The sequence below is a fragment of the Anoplophora glabripennis genome, unplaced genomic scaffold (genome assembly GCF_000390285.2).
Source record: "Anoplophora glabripennis isolate ALB-LARVAE unplaced genomic scaffold, Agla_2.0 scaffold126, whole genome shotgun sequence".
Classification (NCBI taxonomy): Eukaryota; Metazoa; Arthropoda; class Insecta; order Coleoptera; family Cerambycidae; genus Anoplophora; species Anoplophora glabripennis.
Genome location: NW_019416477.1, coordinates 168,654 through 186,306, shown reverse-complemented (window position 1 = coordinate 186,306; position 17,653 = coordinate 168,654). Strand labels below are relative to the sequence as shown.

General features: G+C 30.2%; 1 protein-coding gene across 1 annotated transcript in view; it reads right to left on the bottom strand.

The window, feature by feature from the left end:
* Window positions 1-3,029, bottom strand: part of LOC111691584 — a 270,222-nt gene extending 267,193 nt beyond the window's left edge. Inside the window, exon 1 of the mRNA XM_023454655.1 lies at window positions 2,667-3,029. Within this exon, the coding sequence (XP_023310423.1) occupies window positions 2,667-2,775 (109 nt within the window). The 5' untranslated portion in view covers window positions 2,776-3,029. The remainder of the gene's footprint in view (window positions 1-2,666) is intronic.
* Window positions 3,030-17,653: the final 14,624 nt, after the last annotated feature.

The following is a 17,653-nucleotide window of genomic DNA, read 5'->3' as shown; positions in this document are numbered from 1 at the left end:
TGGTATAATACGTACCTATTATTAATTATTAGTTAATATTATTATTTCTTCATATCGTAATAGTTATTAAAATAAATATTATATATGTAATTATCTAATAATTTAGCATGGCTTTCTGGAAAATCCCCAAATAGTCGAGCCGGTTTTTGTCGAAAGCGTCGAAACAAACTCGATAACGACTCATACTCCTGAATTTTTCAAAAGACTGTCTGGATATATTTACTTTTATTTTAGAAAATTTGTAAATATTTGCTTATATATAAAGATATTTCTTTAGCATACCTATAATATAATATAGATATATGACATTTAAAAAATGTTTATGAAAAGCTAGAATCAGTTTAAATTAGCTTAATAACTTAAAAATTGTAATATAAAAATTCAGTATATTCTGTTTCAATCCGAAACAGTATTTTTGTCACCAACTTTTACATTTTCTATGTAATAGTGCTTTTTAAGATTTAGACAAAACATCATTTAACATACTGTTATTCCCGTAATTTTCTATTTTCATTGGTCATAAACTGTGCATAAACATATATTATTAATACGAGTATACTTACCTTATGGTTTGTACCAACAAATTATCATATTAGCAAAACTGAAACCAGAATGTATATGCATAAATTTGTTTCATTGCTTCCATATTTAAATACATTAAATTATCCATATTTAAGCACATTAAATTCACTTGAACTAAATTCAGGTCTATCGCATGGCTATCAACCTACATGATATAGTGTGATATTGTGACATCGTAATCAATGGTATTATGGAAAACAACTACTCTGCGACCTAAAATCCCTTCCAGCATTAAATTACACCCGGAATATCCAGCAAACAGATAAGTTCATTCATAAGTAGAACCACCAAATATAGATCAGTTTCGAACTTATTCGACAGTTCGGAATCAATTTATGATTTGTGATTCTGCTAAGAATGATCTTAGCTGTCTAATAAATTAATATTTCGTTCGTAGTACCTACAGATTAGCAGGTCGCTGTCTGCCAGTAAAGATTGAATACAGTGACAATTAGGATATAAGACACCATTTAGGTGATATGTCATAAATATCCAATAAATCTTTAGATTTTGAAAAAAAAATTTTCACTTGATTATCAAAATTTAATTTTAAGTCTCACAATACAATTTTTACTACAATTCTGAAGAAATGTTTATTCTCTTCCAAGTAAATAATTTTGTGCAAATATGTTTTAGCTCAACTTTTTTAAGCTAAATGATACATATCATTTGTTATATGTGATACATCTAAAGAAATGTACCTAACAGTTATGAAACAATACCCATCAAAATCGAAAAAGATACTGTTTCGTTGACTAGCTTGAATCATTGAAAGCAAATAAATTTTGAACTGATTATCCGCTCTTATTGTAAAGTTTCCCTTAAATAAATTAAATGCTACTTACTTTGTTCATGGAAATTTTGCCCAAATATATTTTCTCTTTGTTAAATTCAGAACATCAGCCCGAATTTTCTCACTTCATTAATTAATCTACTTAAAGAAATACTTAAGTAAATTTTATTGATAAAGTTTTCGAAAGCCTTATTACAGCCAGAATGGTTTTAATCGTGTTTATTTTATTCATTTTCCATCACGGAAAAGGAAATACAAAAGGATGATGTGTAACTTCAGAATTCAAAAGATACATTTTTTTATGTTAATACAATATTCAAATATACACCTGGTTAGATTTCGTGCATGTATTTTTTCATATTTGTTAAATATTAGCAGCTTTCTAGCAGCTTTTTCCTGAAACATTGGTTAAAAGTTAATAAGTTTCAGTTTTGATTCACATTACATACATTTCGAAGAACTACCAATCCTCACTGAAAAATTAAATTAATAATAATAAAGATGTTATTTTTACTGTTAAAATTCTATATTTTATTTAAACAGTACTGTGTATATTCTATATTTCTTCCAATATGTTTTCATTCCAATTTTTATTTTTAAAAATGTCATATATTATATCTTTTGAGTTGTCCTAGTAAAAAATCCAATAAAGAAACATACTTTTTAAGCAAATTTTAAAATCTAAAGCGGATACCAACTCAAAAAATACTAAAAAAATATCATGTAATAGGTATAATACACTATTATCAATTATTGTACACTTTAACCCCGTCGCTTCGGCTAGTTGTATCTATATGTAGAACCTTTTAATGATGTTTTTAAATATATATCAGAATGTTTATTTATTTTTATATCACTCTGATATTACTTTATATAAAAGCAAACATTTAGTTATCGATAAATTTTAGTGTTTTGAATACACAGCAGTTTATTGAAACGAATAAAAATATTTTTACACACTTCAAAATACTCTGCCCTTTCTTTCTTTTTTTTTGTGATTCGCGGTATATCTCAACGTTGGCAATGGGCTAATTTAACTTCCGGATGTATGCAGAACGCTAGAAAGTTGGAACTTCATTAGATGAAACAGTTTTTAATAAAGGAGTACAAGTCCATGCGTGAAAGTTTTATAAGGAATCAAGTCGAGGTAAATTCTAAAAATAGTATGGACATGGTGACAGTTTCAATATATTGTGCTGAATTTTATTGAAATTTCCAGGTTTCTTAAAAGTGCAGTTAACTCGAACATAGGTGAGAAAATAAATACAAAGAAATAAAAAAGTCGACTTACAATATTTACTTTTCTCGGCATTGGCAATGAAGGGCAGGAAATTGAAAAGAACACACGCGGAAATCAAGAAAAACCACGGGGGTCCAGGCCCCCTGCTTATAAACGTCATATCACTAAATATTCACGTTTCCCGCAAACATGATACGGTAGTTTTGAAAAACTAAGTCACTTGAAAACGTACCGGAATATTCATGTTTTCAAACTGGCACCACACCGGATTCGCGCGATTCAATCGAAATGTATGTATTGCTGGACACTTTCCCGATATGACAATGAAAACTTGCTTTTTGAGAGTTAGAAAAAACCACTTGATATGTACAGAGAGTGTGGAGTTACTCTAGATATGTGTAGGATGTTAGTAACGACAAGAATCTGTAGTTTGTGATTTTGCACGCGTTGCCCGCGCATAAACCTTACAAAATCGATGCCGACGCCGGCGTAGCCGATATATTCACTACACTCAGAGAACTCCTTCGAGCAAAACTTGCGCAACGTCGACCGAGAATATTTAATACCATTTTTTTAACGACTAGTCCGAAACGCTATGGCTGAATCGTGAGAAAGCGTAGAAAGGTCATATGTTTTTACTATATACTTATATTTTTTTTACCAAATTCGAGTTCAATTCAAATTTCATGTTGGAACTTGTTTCGTGTTCAAACTCAAAATTTGGTGTTGTACATACTATATCAAACATCTTGTTTTAATTATCAGAATGTAATTAATATATTAACAAATAAGAATGCATATAATTCAATGAAGCCATCAATTAAATAAAAAATTTTTACACCATTTTATAACATTTGGCAAAACCTTATGGGTGCAGTAGTCCATAAAATTGAGGTCATAATAAATATTAGGTACTTATGATAAGACAGATCTCGTTGTGTATTCCACGTAGAAACAAATGCTTGAAATTAGATCTAGGCCTTCTAAAATAGGAGGGTATAAAATAATATATTTATATATTTGTAGAAGACTTCGGTACCTACCTGCTACTAATGGATTTAAACCCAGTAAAAACAGTGGTGCCATTTATTAAAGCTTTAGGTCCTAAAATAAATCAGGCATCCTGTATATTATAAAGTATTTCTATAAATTTACAGTTAAAGTAATAATAAGTAATTTCATGTAAAGGTGTTGACCACCCAAAACTTTTTTTAATAATTATTATTGTTTACAATATTATATACTTATATAAACAAAATATAGAAAGCGATCTACAAGATGTTTTGGAAAAAGTAAAATAAATTCAGTGATTGACAATTTCAAATGAATTTTGATCTTGAGATACAAGGCTAAAGGTACAAGGTATGAACTCCAAATTTCGCGTTCCAACTCTAAATTCTTTATTAGAAATTGAATTCTCTTAAACAGAAAAAAGCTGAAGATGGCCTACGCTTTCGTCGGTTATACACTTTTTAATTTCACAAATTACTTATAGAATATAATGATACAATTTATAGATAAGTTAAGGTTTTCATAAAATACGTATTTTTTTGTCCACAAATATTTAATTTATTAAATATCAATCTATATCAACCAGCCACACATGTGTAATATACATATTACTGTAACCCAGAAAGATAACCTTCATTTAGTAACCTACTCAGAAATTACAATTCCACAGAAACAAAAAAAAAACTTATTCTTCAATATTCTCGAATTCGATTTGTACATATTCGTGTATTACTGCATATTGACTATGGACTAAAGATGGCACATACCAAAAACCATACAGGAAAATGATACAGACGGAGTTTACAGTTACAATTAACAGTCATGTACTTCCTAGAAGAATTTTAAACCTTTTCGTTGTAAGTAAACATAATCTTCCTTATTTCATTAATTTATAATTTATCTTAACGAAAGTTACTGACCAAAGAAAACGTATTGGAAATTATATCATTGCAAACAAAAACAAAATATATAAAGTCAATTTTTTACATAATAAAAACAAAGCAAATTGCTATTTTTTAATACAAACCCTTCCAACTGCAATTTTAGAAAAAATATTCTGCAATTTGCATAAATATTTAATTTAAAAATTATGCCACTAATGAGATACTCTTTTCCCGACAATGATATATCAAATTCATAAATTCATCTAAAAGTGTCTTACGCATTATTTAAAATATCGTATCAATTGTTGAAACTACCTACAACAGTTCGTTTTAAAGAGTGGACAATTATTTGTGCAAGAAAATTGTATTTTTGAGCAAAAATTTTCCGATTTCATTAAAAATTCAAATTAGGTAAGTTTGTGATAAAAAATTACACGATATTAATTTATTTTTATAAATTAAATATCATTGTGCGCATTTGGAGCGAAATATGATATACATTTCTCTCTGTGTACAACCTCAACAGCGGTATCTACATCAGAAGGGGTAAACTAGCCCCTTTACTATTGGATTTGGAAAACATGTATATTTATTTACAGAAAATCGTCGGCACATGCAGACGTTATGAGAGTATTAATTACATTTAAATCAAAGTGTTTTGTTTAAATGATGATAAATGATTTGACCTCTGTGCAGATTCAGTGCACAAGTGATATGTATAACTTGTTTGAGAAGAGTAAGTGTTATAAAGAGTAAGTTTTATCATAAATTAATACAATATGGGTCACGCCATGCTATTAGCAATTGGATCAGATATGTAATACGAATAGAATAACAAATACTGGGATTATTATAATTTTCTTTTATTCAATTTATATAATATTAAGTTATTAAAATATATCAAGTAGGACATCTCTTAGAATATAAGCCTGTATATATACCTAATGGCTCTAGACAACCTATGTACGTATTACAATTAATTTAACTCTCTAGCTAATAGCGTAACGTGTTTGAAGCAGAAATAAAAATAAAAAATTCTGCTTTTACGTACTATCCTTGTTCGTGACATGATCTTAACAAGGGCTATACACTAAAGGACGTAAACCAGCTACTACCCTTCTACTGCCTAATATATTGGAGATTTTATCAAACACTGTACTGTATCTGAAATGGCCAAAGTTTAACGACGGATTGAATTGAAGAAGAAATGCTTCATTTTCGAAATAGGGTGTTGAAGTTTGAAAAATATATATTTTTTAAAAATAGGCATCATACAAGTTTGTTATACACTTAATTAATTCCAGAGATAGTCATAATAATTTTCGTTGCCAATTTTAATATTTTTTCGAGCTGCCTCAAGTTTAACTTACTATTATGTGTAAGTACTATTGTTTATTGCAACCAAATGTTTAATTAATTTTGAACACCCTGTTTATAAAAACGAATCATTTGCGGATGGGTGTTTATACAGGTAATTTGTAAAGTGGTATCCACCATTAAATTATGGTAAAAAATTTCAGTTACACTTATATACAAAAGTAAAGAGGACACTTTAATAGCAAATATTTTATTTAAAGGAAACCATAATCAAATAATTTGTGTGCCCTTTAAATACTGTAATAAGACTGTATAATCGGAGTAGAGCAAGGAAATATGGGTATTGATTTTCTGACTAAACCACATCCAAAATTATTTAAATTGATAACAATACATGTATGTAGAACATAATTTGAAAATCAATAAAACAATACTTAAAACATATTCCATATTATAAAAAAATACATCTTAAAATTATCAATTAAGTTATTGCTCGAACTTACACCATAAAACAAGCACAACCTTGACTAGTGAGATAAAATCACTGACGTATAATTAAAACAATTGAATCAAATTTTAAAAAATTATTAAATTACTAGTTACATAATTTTCTATGAGAAAACTTTAATACGTTTGGTCATCTTCAAAAAAAAATATTTAAACATGTACCTAAGTCTGGAGCTGCCAATTTGTAATATCTGATACAAAAAGGAATCTTAAAAAAAACTTGACAACAAGAAAAGGATAATGTACTGGGTGTTATCATTAAAAATCACTATCCCAACTATTATAGTTACATGTGCTAAAAATTGTCTTTCAAAAAAAATCCATTTTTTGCAAAACGAATAGTTTGGTATTACTATTAAGCAGCTAAAAGTGACATACTTTGTAAATTATATCTCCCCCACACTAATTCAAGAATATCTTACTATTATGTTCAAAAAATGATCTCTAACTGAAAAATGGTTAATTTTCGAATAAAACGCGAAATATGTTTGTTAGAAATACTAACAGGAATTAAATGCACTGCAAAATACTTAGTTGTATCAAATTTTAAAATTCCTTACGACAGTGCCCCTCAGTATCTCTACCACTGATACACAATTTTGGGTATCTCAAAAATTTTTTTTCCATAAATTGGTAGCACAGGTTAAATCAATATACGTCAAATATCTTAAGGTATAATCGTGACCTTTTTTTTAAATTGCAGCAATATACCTCGAAAATGAAGAGTTCTAAGACCACTGTTGTTTATGTAAGTAATTTTTTTCTTAGAAAAAAGTCTTCTATCGACTGTTAAAGCTTGACTACACAATATGATTTACCGTGTATACTCCTAGTAAATATTGAAATGTCTTAGTTTCTTATTTACGTAAAATATGTGTAGGTGCATAAGATTTTGTAGTTAAAGTATATTGCTATTGTTTAGACTAGTTATACTTCTATACGCCAAAACTTACTGAACCATTTGATACATTAAATGACACTTATATAAATTCCCCGGAAGAGCTAAAAAATTCCACTTACGTCTAGGACCGTGCATTTGTTTGAAGCCGGTTGTCACTGAAACTGTGGTAGTATGTTATTTCAATACGTCTGTTGTATATCCTTTTTCTCAGATTTCTCAAATTTAACATTGTTAATTTATAATTTAAGTAATCATTACCTCCAAAATATCTGAGAGCATTGTCGAATCCACCGAATATTTATATTTCCACAAAAAGAAGTATAACATGTTTTCTCTTATTTCCCAATTTCCATAAACACGATTCAGTTATAATGAAACAATCATAAATAAAAACCGAAACATCAGAAAAAGTTTTCTGTTACTGTTGTCTTTACTTAACTGTGTAAGGCATCGTATATATTTCTAACTACTGTTCAAATAATAAAAATAAAATTATGGACATTAAAATTAAAACAACTATTGACATAAGCCAATCAATAGAGGTTTTGTGTTGTATTTTTTCAACTTCAACACCCTGCATTTCACCAAGGGAGGACTTTAGTCAATAGTTATATGTACCTACTACTAATTTTAAATCTTCTATCTGCTGGCGAAGTTTGTAATGTTATTTTTGATACACCCGTATATCCGCTGCCCCTCATACCCCGATCTTGTCCCACTATTCGACCTCGTACGAGGGCTCGTCCGTCTTGAGCATATTCGAAAGGATTTGTCACCTATTTCGCACCATTTTATCGGAAAATTAGAATATACGTTTTGCAGTATTATACTTCTACTTTTAAAATCCGGCTGAAATATTAAAATCGGACCACCTCCAAAGCATCGAGAAATTTTGCAAAATAGTCCACCAAAAAATTCGAATTGTAATTATACCTAAACTAATGGTCTGACAGCACCTGCTTTGTGCACACTTAAAATACATATAATTCACTACCTTTGTGCATAGGGTCAATCCTACAACTTAAAAAATAGCGGAGTAATGAATTTTTATAAAAACTCTAAATTTTACGATTTTTTCCGGATTTCCTTCATTTCTAATTATCCGATCGGATCAATCGACATCTCGTTTTATTCGTATTTTGTTTCTCTATAAATTGTCTCTGCATAGCATTAAGATTGCTTTGTTAGTTTAGGTTTTATAAGCAAAATACTAAAAAAATGCGTTTCTTGCATGAAAATGTTTATAAATAATCAATTAATGGTAAATTGGAGTAACAAACATGTAAGCATATCTACAGACTGTCTTTTATATGATGGCACAGTCCATTTGCTACTAGTATTTTTATTACAAAATCACTGATTTAATGCTCTATTAATTGGCCTAAAAAAGGCTGTGTTCAGCGAATGGTCGGACCGCTCAATGTCGTTCAGCGGACAAATATTTCGTTGGTCAGCCCAATCAGCTGATTGGGAATATTGGGCAGGTAATATAAACCCGTTCAGCGAATTGTTTGACTAAAGAAGTTTGACCGAACTAGTCCGACCATTCGCTGAACACAGCCAAAGTAATAGAACATTTCGTTGATCTTTAGGTCACAAAATTGTTAAATAGATGCAATGACATCGATTGTACGAGTAGGTAAGAGATAATTAATATACAGGGTGTAACTAAATAAGTGTAAAACATTTAAGGGGGTGATTCCTCATCGAAAAAAAGATAGGATCTTTCATATAAAGAAACTTCATTGGAGCATCCCTTGTTAAGATACAGCCCCTTAAAGGGGGTACATAAAATTTGTTTAACAATTTTTTTCACAAGCACTAAACAAGTTACAATATTGAAATTAACCTGACATTTTCTACTACCAAAAAGACACTTAGCCAGTAATTTATTTGGTTTACCCCATGGTAGTAAGGGGTGGAAAACGCAACCCCTAAAATTTATTTCCAACGTAATTTTTTGTCTTATTATTTTTTTACCATTTAAAAAATTATTTCCGATAGCCTGTTTCATTCTAAAAAAAAATGTCTCTTGAATTTTTTGCCCAAATTAAACCAGTTCGCAGTAAAAAATTATTTTACGAACAACTACAGAGATACATCGTCATAAATGCGGACTGGATTTACTGTTATTTTGTAGTTACTACCTGCATTAAATGATTAAAGGGGAATAATCAAAACTAATTTAATAATAACAAAACATACAACATGTAGAAATCATAGTAAATGTTCAATATGTCTACCTTCAGACATTACGCATGCGTCTAGACGTCGGCGCATTGAGCCACGTATTCGCTCAAATATTCCTGGAGTCTCTCTAATTACCCTGCACGCATCGATAATGCGGTTTCTTAAGTCCTCTACATCGCGAACAGGAGTACGATAAACCAAATGCTGCAAATGGCCCCAAGTAGACAAATCCAGAGGATTGAGATCCGGGGATCGAGCGGGCCAATTCTGTGGTCCTCCTCGACCTATCCACTGATTTGCATATGTTTCAGTTAAATGCTGACGTGCTACTTGACTAAAATGGGCGGGAGCCCCATCATGCATAAAAACCATATCCCTTCTGACGCCCAAAGGAACTTCCTCCAGCAGTACGGGGGGATGCACTTTTCTTAAAAATTGAACGTATGCCTCACCATTTAATCGAGGAGGTAGAAAATGAGGCCCAATTAAATAATCCCCAATAACTCCGACCCACACCTTAAGAGAAAACTGTTCTTGATGGTTAGTTTCGACAATAGCGTGATGGTTTTCATCAGCCCATATGTGGTAATTATGAAAATTAATAATCTTGTCCCGAGAAAAACTACATTCGTCTGTGAATTCGATCGTCTTCAGAAAGTCACGATTTCTTCTAATCATTTCCAGCATCCAATTGCAAAATTCAAGACGGTTCGGAAAGTCTCGCGGTAACAGTGCCTGTACTCGTTGCAGATGGTAAGGGTATAAGAGATGTTCCTTTAAAATTCGAAATACCGTCATATGATCAACATTTAGCTGGAAAGCAATCTTTCTAGTACTGGTAGTAGGTTGTTCTTCTATCAAATTAAGTACTGCTGCCTCAAGCTGTGGTGTTCTTACTTCTCGATGGCGACCACAATCCTGCGTTCTTTTGTTGAATGAACCATATTCACGTAATCGTTGATGAAGTCAGACAAATATTCTATGTGAAGGATGCTGCCGTTGAGGATACATTTCAGCATATCTTGTAGAAGCTTCTAACCCATTCCCCTGCGACAGACCGTAAACGTAATGCATATCAGCCATTTCCTCATTTGTGTATGCCATTTTAATAACAAGTGAATTATTAAAGTAACAAATTAAGAACAGAACAATACACAATTAGTATTACTTCAATTTCAAAAATTTACAAACTGACAGCTTGATTCCAATTTAATTGTCAGTATCGCTAATGGCGGCCTACTAGATAAATTAGTTTCGTATTTTCGTTTTATGGCGATATGTATCTTGTTCGTAAAATAATTTTTTGCTGCGAACTGGTTTAATTTGGGCAAAAAATTCAAGAGACATTTTTTTTTAGAATGAAACAGGCTATCGGAAATAAATTTTTAAATGGTAAAAAAATAATAAGACAAAAAATTACGTTGGAAATAAATTTTAGGGGTTGCGTTTTCCACCCCTTACAACCATGGGGTAAACCAAATAAATTACTGGCTAAGTGTCTTTTTGGTAGTAGAAAATGTCAGGTTAATTTCAATATTGTAACTTGTTTAGTGCTTGTGAAAAAAATTGTTAAACAAATTTTATGTACCCCCTTTAAGGGGCTGTATCTTAACAAGGGATGCTCCAATGAAGTTTCTTTATATGAAAGATCCTATCTTTTTTTCGATGAGGAATCACCCCCTTAAATTTTTTACACTTATTTAGTTACACCCTGTATAATTTCTTTCTAAATTGATTTTAGAAAATAAAAAATTTAAAAATTTATCAAAAATTAACAAAAGCTTGACTGCAATTAAAAAATATTCAGCAAAGGACCACGCACAAACCTTATGGGAATGGATCCCCGGTGGATCTCTCTGAAATTTTGGGAATGAACTCTTCAAAGCATCCTGATCAAAAGTTTTCATGGACACAAAACCCGGAAACCGCTTCCAACCCCCCAAAATCACCCCCAAAGGTCAGGGGATGCATTCACTCATTATATCACACCACCAAAAAAAGTATCAGACCCACACATACAATACATGGTTTCCGGTTTTGAGCGCTGGACACGAATACTTCATCATTTTTGTTCTAGCACGTATCAGCAAATCGCTGAAGAAGCTTCAGAAAACTAAAAAAGAACATTTTGGCCTTTATTCACATACGATATGTGGTTTCCGGTCTATTTTTGCACACTGAGCACAATTCTGAGGTCAAATGTGCTTCAATTACCTTAAACCTTCAACTAATCGCTGAAGAAGCTTCAGTAAACTGAAGAAAGAACACCATGGTTCTACAGGTGTATACATATCGCATGTGAATTACAGAACACAATGTTCTTTCATGAGTGTTTTAAGCTTCTTCAGTTATTAGTTGAACAGTTAAGGTAATTAAAGCACATTTGATCTCAGAATCTTGCTCAGGGTGCAAAAATAGACCAGAAACCAAATATCGCATGTGAATCACAGGCCACAATATTCTTTCTTCGGTTTTCTGAAGGTTCTTGAGGTTGAAGACTTAAGGTCATTGAAAAATTGTTCGGATTAGAAAAGTGTCATACTATCTGACTGTTACATTGGATCTACAGTTTTTGAACATTCCAAATCTGAACTAGGATTCGCAATCACCCAAGTATCCCCGTACCTTAAATGTTTGGATTATAAGAGATTTGCATTCTCTGACCACAATTTTGGGACCGGTATTGTTTTTGATTTCTCAACAACATCTGAACTTCTGAACATCTGAACAGATAAATTTGATTTGATTGAGTTTGATTAATAAGTTTGATTAAAGGTTAAATATATCTATATGAAAGAATTAAAAATGGTAAGAAATACACAAAAAAATCACAGACAGATATAGACGGATACAGACAGACGTATACACAGACAGAAGCAGACTCAGACAGATGCAGACACAGACAGACGTACACACAGGCAGACGCAAACACAGACAGATGCAAACACAGACAGACACAGACTCAGACAGACGCAGACAGATGCAGACGCAGATAGATGCAGACTCAGACAGACGTAAACGCAGAAGTTATAGATATAATTTAATTGACACCTCCATCAATTTATCAAAATTTTAATAGTGCATTAATAATTTTTTTGCAGTCACAATTTCTGATTGTCTCTTCTTTCTGCTCTAATACAATTTGTCTCCCACATATATGCCATTCAGGAAATCATATATGTATTTTTCTTATCAGTTTCCTTCATTTTCTATTTGTCACTATCACCTATTGTTGTACTGTTTATAATATATACTCGTATACCAATATCGTTAATTTTAATTAAACTTTCGAATATTTCAGTAGTTTTGTTGTGAACGAATAACTGATCTGAAAATGGATACAACGCTATCCAACCCCTTTAAAATAGAAAAATGCATGGAAAATGGTTTAATAGGTTAACTTTGAATTGACCAAATTGTTTTCCTTATAACTTAGATACGTCACGATTAGTTGACTATGCAGATACGAATATAAGCACTCCAAATTATTTATTATTAGTGATAACATACGAAAATTTATTTAGTTTTGATTGCAACTGATAAATTAGGCCAATAATAGCTTGCAGCATAGAGGTGCATTATTGTAGTTACTATTGAAAATAGCGAATAGTCATTACAGTAGCTGCAATGTTCGAGACTATTATTAGCCATTTTTTTTTCACAACTTCTTTTTTATTTAATAAAACGCATGTCCTAAGCAATTAAAAAGGATTAATAATCAAAAAATGTATGTGAAATGCATTAGTCAGTTGTTTAATTGAATTTAAATGATGCCGTTATTGAATATGATAATACTGATAATATATATATTTACAGTTTTATGGTTATGTACTATTATTTGTTTAAATTGTCACTAACAACGTTGTATTTATCCATTTCATATTTTTTTTAATATTTGGTATCTTTTTGGTATATAAACACTGATGTATATATGTGTATATGTGAAAGTTTTTCGAGTCGCACCATCGGCTCATTGGGAATCAGTTATTTTAAGAAATAAGGTAGGCCAAATTAGGACAAAATTGCGAAATTTGATGACGTATAAATAGCCGGAGAGAAATTCAACGCATTTTGCTAATTACCTACGATGAAGGTTTAACACCAAATTATCCATTTTTACACAGGTTACGTTGAAAACAAAACATCCAACTATTACTTTAAATGAAATTTTAACAGTTCAGTTAAATTTTCAATGGCGATGTCATGGTTCAAATAATTTAAAATACAATTTTCATGTTCTTCATTTTTATTCACTGAATTTGAAGCATATCTCGCTTTTCTTCATGTGAAAATTGCAGTGTCTTTATACACGTATTGGCAGACTTTAATGAACTAAAACAAAATTATACAATCCTTTGTATACATTGAAAAAACGCTATCCTGTTCCCAATTATATGCCTATGCAACCAATGACACACTATGCTCAGTATTTCTCGGACATAACTTTGTTCGGTTCAAACATAACTTTGTTATTTAAAATTAAAATTAACATTTCATTGTTTTAATTATAAGCTTCTTTTGAAAATCATTAACGATTCAATGGAATACTATTATTCTTTATCCTATTAACAATTATTGTTTTAGCATTAAACTATCGTTCAGTCGATTATAAGACATTTTGAACAAAAGTTGTAATATTTTTGAAACATATACATTTAACTATTACTCTAATGATAGGTCTTTATTGTTTGCAGTATAGAATATTATGAAATGTATACGTTTTTTGTCACATTTATGAAGTTCTCGATGCAATTAGAACTTGTATTTATTTAATTATAGGAATTAATTGTCTCGATAAGATTTTTTAATTTTAAAATCAATTACTATACCGGTAATATGTACCTGGAAAATACGAAAATGTGGCGCCTTTATGCAATTTTAAGTAGGCTATTTCATATAAAGCTTTCTTATCAGAGACCCATTTAAAAAGTTAGAGCTCTTTTTAGGTAGAAGTACAAATCAAGTTCTTTAAATTTTTCTCAAAAATGGAAGCATATAGAAAAACGATTCTGGCAGAAGCGTAGAACTAATGAAATAATACTATATAATTCAATTAAAAGTCATCCAGGTTAGCATTAGTTCTAAGTTTCTACAAAAATTCGTTTCAATAAATGCATCATTTTGGAAAAAATAAAAAAGTTGAAGCTCAGATAAAAAATTATTATACCCTGCCTCCCTAAAGATTGCCTAAGGTCCCATAGTTTCATTTTTTCTAACCCTTTCCGAGATATCCTATAAATTTAATTTTTGGTTTATAAAACATTAAAAAGTATGCATGTGAATGAAATTTAATTTTTTTAAATATTGGAGTACATAAAAATAAAATACAGATCTTGCTTAACATTTAATAATTCTTCAGTACCATAGAACGATAATGTTCTGTTTTCAGTTGGAACAATAAGATGATCGTCGTTGGTGGTACTGCTACTTGATGCACTCGGGGAATTTATTATGATTTGATCAAGCGTCTAAAAAATAAGTGAAAAAAAGAACTTCAAATTATTATTTTTTGAGAAACTTTTTTGGTTTTAAACTTATACAAGAAATACATATTTTAATTTCACTATTATTTGTTTATTAATTAAAATGTACTTTAGAAATAAACTATTTTTAACCTTAATTTGTAATTAGAAAAAAATATTACGTAAATAATTAGCAAATAACTACTACCAATTTTTTTCATGTTTTGAGATTTAGCATGCGCCGAGGTATTAAAATCCATTTTTCTGGAAAACTCTTACCGACAGAGAATTTTAACAATACCTTGCTCAAATAAAACAGTAACTTTAAAGTGCAGTTATATTTAAAGAAGTACCTATATTTCGTAAATTTCTTTACCTAAAACCTTGTTTGTTTGACCTAATTCTGCTTTTTAATTCGGCATCTTTGAAAATACTCAGGTTGCATGAGACACAACGTTTCTATTATTTGATAAGCCTTAGATTATTCAGTTATTAAATGTTCAAAATTATTTGTCTTTGTAGAAAACACTATTTCAAAAATATGGGACGCAGTACATATACTTAACCTATAACCTTACTATTATCGTATCTACGTACGATTTCAAAAAATACCAAAACATTTATATTTTAGATATTACTACTTATGTTTTAACTAGTGCTGACTTTATACAATCTACCTACCGGCAAACACCGGGAATCAACTCCTCTAGATTGTAGCTCCTCAATAAATCCTCCATTGTAGAATATGTATTGTCACTGGTAAATAATAGGTACTAATTACTTTAGATATCAATTATAATTCTGTAATACAAACTTTCTAAAATTGCATATTATTAGCAGCCCACTAAACTACTAAATATCAACAGGTCTGAACACAAATGAGCTTTTTTATAAAACGTTATGAGAACGTACAACGGTGGATGATGATGGCGCGATTCCATAACTCACAGAATAACGGCAACAAATATATTTCAACTATAGCAATCATTGAATCAGAAGTCGATATACTTCAAGTAATAAGAGTTTCATTTATCTTAAGAATACTAGTTATATAATAAATTATTGTCACAAATATTAAATATTAGTTTACAATACGACTCGTTGACAGCTAGACAAAATTATTTATTTTCTTCTGAAGTAACTATAAACGACAATTTTGCAAAAAAATATATGTAATATTATTAATATGCAAAACACTATTTTTGGTATTCTGTATACATTGTCTTATTTGCACTAGTTTTATAAGCAATCAACTGAAAAAAAATTGTGAATATTTATTAGCTAGAAATTTTATTTGGACTTTTTTTGTTGAGTCCAAATAAATTTCGAATCGCTATATCAAAATTAGATAAGCATTGCTCGAATAATACCCGAAAACTTAGTCGTCCTGAAACCATTGGAATTTTTTCTTCAGTAGATGTTGCTAGAAGCGCTTCTAAATATCACTGTGACAAAGGAATCAGGTAAATTATTTTTTTACAATCCACCAGAAGATATAATAAATTTTCTGGAACATTTTTTCGCCAGAATTTGACATCAAGATGGAAAATGGACATCGATAAAAGGTTTTACCGGCCCCTGTTTTTCTTGTTTCTGATTCTTGTTCGTGAAAAGATACTGCGAAGCTTGAGGAAAAGTTCGCCTTGCTTTTGTTACTATGAAACTGAGTTTCTGTACATTAATTGTGTACATTTAACCTAAATATTATAAAATAATTTATATAGTTAATTATTGTTAGGGTTTCTGGTCGAGACTTCTCGAAGCGAGAATTCCCGGGAAATCTGGGCTTACTCGAGACGAGAAAAATGTGTCGAGAATTAAAAATCATGCGCGTTTTAAGTTCTTGATTGGAGTTCGTTTCGTTCATGCATTCAATTCGTTGCAAATAACTGAGCGGTTAAAGTGGTTTCTCCACTAGCTCATGATTTATTTATTTTAAGTTTTTAAGGTTTTAGTTTACTTTGACGATTCTTATTTCTTTAATGTACCTTGTTATAAGTCTGTAAAGAAATTTTATTATAAGCAGATACCTAATGTTGATGTTGATACTGAAAATATTAAGTTCCTGTTCCTTTAGTTGATTATTTTATTTTTGTTATGTTAATTAAAAGATTGTGATTATAAGCGATAAATTAATAGGAAGAACGCTTCTGTATCTTTAAATTAAAGCTTGTTTTTTTTAAGATTTCTTCGGTTAAATTCCTTATTTACTATTTGTTTAATTAAAAGACTGCATGATTAATGATTATTAATAATTATTGGAAGAATGCTACGATTCAAAAACATTGAAATAAACATAAGTATAATGAAAGTGTTTAATAAAAAAACAAATTAAAGGTTTTTAAGAAGAAGATACTCAAAGTTTAATTTAGTTTTGTTAGTAGAAGTAGAAACATATAAGTAATTAATAAAAATATTGAATAAATACTAAATGTTAATGATGATTGTTAAGTATAATAGCATGTTTATATTTCGCATTGCAATACCAAAATTATGACTTTTTTAAGTTTTAGAAATTTCTCGAGAATTCGAGAATTCTCGGGAATTCCTAGTCGAGAATTCTCGAGTTCCGAGAAAAAAAGTAGGCCGAGAAATCAGAAACCCTAATTATTGTTGTTTATAAATATATTTTTGTCAGAAATTTTATTTCAACAAACTTAAATTTATATCATAGTGTAGGTCGTAAATAAAATATTGTACATTACATGACTAAAAAGCAGTGTTATGCAGGTCTCCTGCAAACACTACTTTCCTATCTTTTAATGT